Source organism: Dreissena polymorpha, chromosome 14 (assembly GCF_020536995.1).
Source record: "Dreissena polymorpha isolate Duluth1 chromosome 14, UMN_Dpol_1.0, whole genome shotgun sequence".
NCBI lineage: Eukaryota > Metazoa > Mollusca > Bivalvia > Myida > Dreissenidae > Dreissena > Dreissena polymorpha.
The window spans coordinates 19455153-19461152 of NC_068368.1; the positions used below are offsets into that span (position 1 = coordinate 19455153).

The 6000-nt window shown below is 36.0% G+C and overlaps 1 protein-coding gene across 3 annotated transcripts in view; it reads right to left on the reverse strand.

The window, feature by feature from the left end:
- LOC127856852 (centromere protein F-like) overlaps nucleotides 1-5764 on the reverse strand; it is a 141142-nt gene extending 135378 nt beyond the window's left edge. For 2 of the 3 annotated variants that reach the window (XM_052393003.1, XM_052393002.1), the window contains exon 1: nucleotides 5576-5763. In XM_052393003.1, the coding sequence (XP_052248963.1) occupies nucleotides 5576-5689 (114 nt within the window). In that variant the 5' untranslated portion in view covers nucleotides 5690-5763. Of the gene's footprint in view, nucleotides 1-5575 lie in introns of all 3 variants that reach the window. The other variant, XM_052393000.1, reaches the window with a different exon arrangement.
- Nucleotides 5765-6000: the final 236 nt, after the last annotated feature.

Consider the following 6000-nt stretch of genomic DNA (forward strand, 5'->3'; position numbering starts at 1 on the left):
TAAAAGAAGGATTGGTTCTATACTGATGGCTGCAATATATACAGTTTTAGTGCTCCAGCTAGGATTTGAAAAGGGCAGGGTGCTGAGGTGTCATATGGGCCATTTAGTGCAGACATGTGGTCATTTTATGCCTATGGCATATTTCAAGAAAGTATTTTTTTAAAGTATGTAAATATTTAATATAACACGTATATATTAATGTATTTTTTCAATATAATAAATTGAACTAGATTTTCTGTCTAAATCTAACTAAACTTCAAATAAAAAATTACTATAATGTGATTGAAACAAGCAAATTCGTTGAATTGTTATCCCCTGCTAAACAAATTTTGTTTATGGATGGGTGCAAATCCCTTGATATATAAAAACAAAGGGCAATAACTCTCACTAAAGAACGTGTAGGGTTATGGTTCTTAGGCATGGCATTTCTCCTCATTTATATATGTACACCTATGAAGTTTCATGTTGATATCTTATATAGTTTCTTAGATAAAGCCCTAAAAAGTTTTGTGACAGACCGACAGACAGACAGACTGACGGACGGACTAACGGATGGACATCACCAATTCTATATCCCTCGGCCTTTGGGGAGGGGGGATAAAAAGAGTATGTGGGGGTCCAGGAGGGCAGGGTGGGGCCTTAAGGCGACATGGTGCTGCCCCCTCCATTTAACCACAGGTCAGGGTTTTTTTTGGCCCGATTTTATAGCGGAAATTCGGCTATGTTCCCAATCCCAAAAAGAATACTTTTTTCCCAAATGTGGCAAAAAAATCCCAATTTCCAAAAAATAAAAAAAAAATATTTTTTATTTTTTTTTAGAAAGAAGTGTCTAATGCGTATTTTATCTCTATTTTAATTCAATTACATCTAACAAAACATTATAGGATTTTGTTCTTTTAATTTGAATGATTATAAAGAGTTATATCAAATTTACTATTTCCCTTATCAGTGGACTTTTCGTGTGGAAAAAAAGGCTAATGAATTTATTTTCCCAATTTCATGAAAATGCTGCTAAAATGCCCAATTCCAAAGCCATGGGCTATCTTCCAAAAAGTGGAAAAAAAACCTGCAGGTGGACCACTGCAGTATATAACGCTGTTCAATAGTATATTTCAGTTTTTTTGGCTTGTATATACACGCATCTATACAACTTTCTGTGGGTTATTCGACAACAAACCAACATAGAAAAATATTATTTCGATTCTAACACGATTCTGATTGATTTGGTTCAAGCTTTAGGACGTGAACTATCTTTTTCAATACTCCGCCCTTCTTAGTACAAAGTTCACTATTTAGTGACGTCATTGACTTGTACAAACATATGACATCGTTTTCATTCATAAATATTTTGCAAATGACGTCACTTTCATTGAAAACAACAATCGTAGAAACTTAATGACGTCACGTTTATTGATGCTACTGAAAAGCTGACATGCTATAAATGTTTTCTGAATTACGTTTCCTAACAAATAACATTCTTTGTAGGCGTGGTTATGCCACTTATCCAGAGCTCTAGATAAGGGCCGTACAGCCGTAAATACGGCTTTTTAATGAAGGTTTACGCATTTATTTTTATAAACTGGCCGTACAATTACGACTTCAATATCCCTTTTACGCATTTACGAAAAATATCTGGCCGTATCGATACGTCCGCGTCAGCGCGGCGAGATTGGTTGGTCTGAAACCTAACGGCGCTTTTCGTTAATTAAAATTACCGAAAAGTTTGAGACTGGGCTCTAATATGTATGTTTATTCCGTCGCGTCATTTTCGATACCCGTAAACCCGTCAAAAACAATATGACTATCACGCCTTTATAATGTCTCCTTTTGATGTTTCTGTGCTAGTAATTAGTCAATCATCTGATCACACGTCTTCCGATCTAAGTGTGTTTGATAATTGTTAAATTGGTCCCGAAATTATTTTAATTGGCAAATCAATGCATCATACCTCTGCCAAACTAATTAATCGTAATACTTTACGTTTGTAACACAATGAATCATAACGTTTCCGTTAATTAATTGCAATTAAAATCAAACGGATAATTGAGCAAACATCAAATTTGTAATAATTGAATAATCTTAATTTCCCATATATGATAAACAAGTACTAAATTAAAATTGCAATTTATTATAAAATTTGTATTAAAAATCTTAATTTTCCATATATGTTAAACAAATACTATTCGGAGCGAAAGAATCATTTACAAAAGCCTAATATTACATAATAATTAAATAAGGGCGAAACAACCCACTTGAAAGGGCGAAACGACCCTGGGCGAAACGACCCGGGGTGACAGAGGGCGAACGGGATTAAGGGCGAAACGACCCGAGACCCTATGCGCAAAGCCGCTTTCTGTTAAAAAATACACTTTATTAGGCTACATAAGGTCGTCTAACCATCATGAAATCCAATGTGTTAGCGCAGAAAATGACATTGTCGCCCCGATATTGGACAATTTAATTGCATTGGTGGCAAAAAAAGGAAGAAAGCATGATGGGAACCGTATCCGAACCAAAACTGTTGATTATTGGAAAACAAAATATGATTGGCTCGTAACAGAAAAAAATGAAGGCGTTTTACGGCTAAATTGTAAAATTTGCCGCAGTGCTGCTAAGCCTTGTAAATTGAGCACAGTGTGGGCCTATGAAGGTTTGTATTATACAGACTTTTCATAAACAAAAAGTAGTGTACTTTAAGTACAGATACACTTGATGTTCTTCTTAAAATCAGTATGCTTGGACCACAGCTGCAGCAGTTTGATCCAGTGCCAGCAGTGAAAAAAATGGTTAAGTGACAAGAAAAGGAGAAAGAAAAGACTTCGTGAAGCATATAAACCAAGGAAAAAGGCTAAAACATATTAATATCAGATTGACTGTATTAGTATTACAGACAGCTGAAGCAGGGATCATATTTTCCCGCAACATCAATCGGTCCGGATATAAATGGGGAAAAGTATCCGACCATGTATATCCGAAATCATGACAAATTACGTTAATATATATATATATATATATACCATTGATTTTGCTATTCATGAAGGTGGTGTAATACATGTACAATTAAAATTTCCTTAGGCATTTTTTTTTAAACGGAACGAGTTTTATCAACTGGTTTTATAATTTGGTATTTCATTGTTGTTTCGTGTGCCGTTTTATCAGACTTTTCATCGTTGTCAATATTATTAATCTGTGTAAGTCTATACCGATGTTTTAAATTGTTGTCGGCTCGATAATAGCTTACAAACATGCACTGAACCAAATGTCTGTGCGTAGGTTGGCTACTGACAACAACAAACCAAATAATAAAGAAATAATTTGTTGTCAAATAACCCACGGCCGATAGTTTTGATGCGTAGGGATTTAATCACGAGAGCCAAGCATTTGAAACCACGCATCTAATTTTCCGGTCGTGAGTTATTCAACAACAAAGTATAAAGTACACGAATTATTTCGATTCTAACACGGTTTTACTAAAGATTTATTCAATGTATATTATTTTTCTTGTGTACTATTTTATGTGAAGTTCCTCCCATAAAAATAACTTTCGGATGTTCTGTCGATCAGATCCGCGACTTTCTTTCATAGTTATATTACCGGATTATTACGCTGGTGGAAAATGTATCGGCATGTTTTGTTTAGTTACAGCGCGTGCATTCAGACGCGTCTTTCCGGATGCGTCTTTAATCCGCTGTTCACAAGTTTTTGATTCTTGGTCTGACGTGCAATAAACCGGTCCTGACCGGTTTAGAGACTGCAGCGAATGGATTATCACAACTAATCGAGATAAGAATGTCATAAGGGTGTGTTAGCATGTACACTGTGTAATCGATTTTATGACATGGTCATGGGAATTTTAATAGCAAACAGAATCGGACCGACTGTTTGGGATTTTCAATTGGTCTTTCATGACCCCAATCGGTCTAGGACCGACAAAACCGAAAAAAATATGATCCCTGAGCTGAAGTGTTTGCTTAAGCTTTTCTGACAGTGATATTAGTGTTCTATTACTTAGTTTACTAGTTGGCTTGTGTTTTTGTCAATAAAAATGAAGAAATAGTATTTAGTTATGAGTGTTTATGTGTTTTGTATTTGCATCATAATTAAAGAAGCTAAATATGTTTATTATAATTGTTGCAAATGTTTCTGAAAAGTCAGTTATACACCCATCAATATCCAAGAACACAGGTAGTACATTACTACCTGTATTGTTGGATATGGTAGTACAGGTACTAATTGATTTTCAGCGTTACTCCTTTTCTTTCTGTCACTGGAAGTACCGGTACTAATTTCACAAATCCTTATCTAGAGCTCTGCTTATCACCAACTATACAATTTGTTGTTTCATTACATTTATATACATGCTACATTTATTACATTTCTTTTAGAGCGGGTGTAAGCATGTGCACTTTACTGCAATGTTTTCTTTATTTATTCGGAACTATTTTCGAAACATTAAGCTCCGCCCATAAGTTATTGCAGAATAACCCACACTTGATTTCCTTCTTTGTCTATAGAAAACAAGTTGCGTGCCGTGTTAGAATTCAGTTTTTTGTAATATGTTGTATCACAGAAGATGCAGAGTTGTGAGTCTAGTATAAAATAGCACAAACCACGTGGCTGATACATTCTGTTAAAAAAATATGTATCCCAACATCATTTCAAAGCATCATATAAATAAGTATTACAATGATCAATAATGTCCTTATTGTGTAATACAGTGTATACAATACTTCAATCATCAGTTACACAAATATCTACAAGTCACTGTCTAAAACGTCTGAAAATAAGCACTGCTCTGGGATAATGGGGTTTAATGCATGCTCTGGGAAAATGGGGTTTAATCCATGAAGTCTGCATAAGCTAATCATGGACGACACTACGATTTTCAGGTATTTTTCATTTAACTCTTTCAGTGCTGGAACCAAATTTTGAAGGCCTTTGCAAACAGTTTGGATCCAGATGAGATGCCATAGAACGTGGCGTCTCATCAGCATCCAAACTGTTTGCTATTCTGATAGTATTCTTTGAAAAAAATTGAAGAAAATGCTAATTTTAGAAATTCAGCAGACAACATTTTAGCAGACAACAAATTTCCCATCATTCAAAGGGTTAAAGGAAGACTCTTTTTAGGGAAAATCCAGTTTAGAGGGACAGTGTCAACCCATGATTAGCCTGTGATTACTTCACAGTCTTATCTGGGACGACACACTTTACAAGCATGCATGTATCCCTGTTTACCAGAGTGATGTTCATATACAAATCCTGTTTAAAACATCTGTAAATGAAACCTTCATTCAGTCTGGAATGCACACAGCTTCCTAATGCTGCTGTGATAACAGATGTCTGTGAAAATCAATAACAATTTTCATAGACTCGTGCCATGATATTTTTTACATTTCTGGAAAATGGAAAACCACAAAGGAAAACTTACAAAAATTAGTGTTACAAAAAAAAACAAGTCGTTTCAATTATGAAAACATGTGGATAAGTGACTATGATTTACCCAATAAGTGACATTCACAAGTTACACATTGACACATTATAAAAGGTAAATACAATTAAGTAATGTACTCACAATGTCGAGGATTTGTCCAAGAGTAGAGTACACTTTGTGTGACAGGCGACGATAAGTGGGTGGGTGGGGTAATCTCCGAACTACGGGTGGTAACACAGAATGACCAGATTCCATGGAGGAACTGTATCCTCACACACACAGCTGTGTAGATGTTCACTACAGCATCTCTCTTACTCTACTGAGGCTGCCTCAGCAGAAGGCAGATATTTATTACCAGGCCTGATAGGAATACTCATGTACTCGGCCTGCATGCTTGCCTTGGCTGCTGGCAGCTGATCTCCGGCGGTAAATAGCTTCTCATGTCTGCCTGGGTGAGGGAGGGGGGAGTGGAATCTGGAAACAGGAAAACAGGGCTTAATACATGTCGTCACAGATTAGCCTGTGCAGTCCACACAGGCTAATCAGTAACAAAACTACCGCCCCAA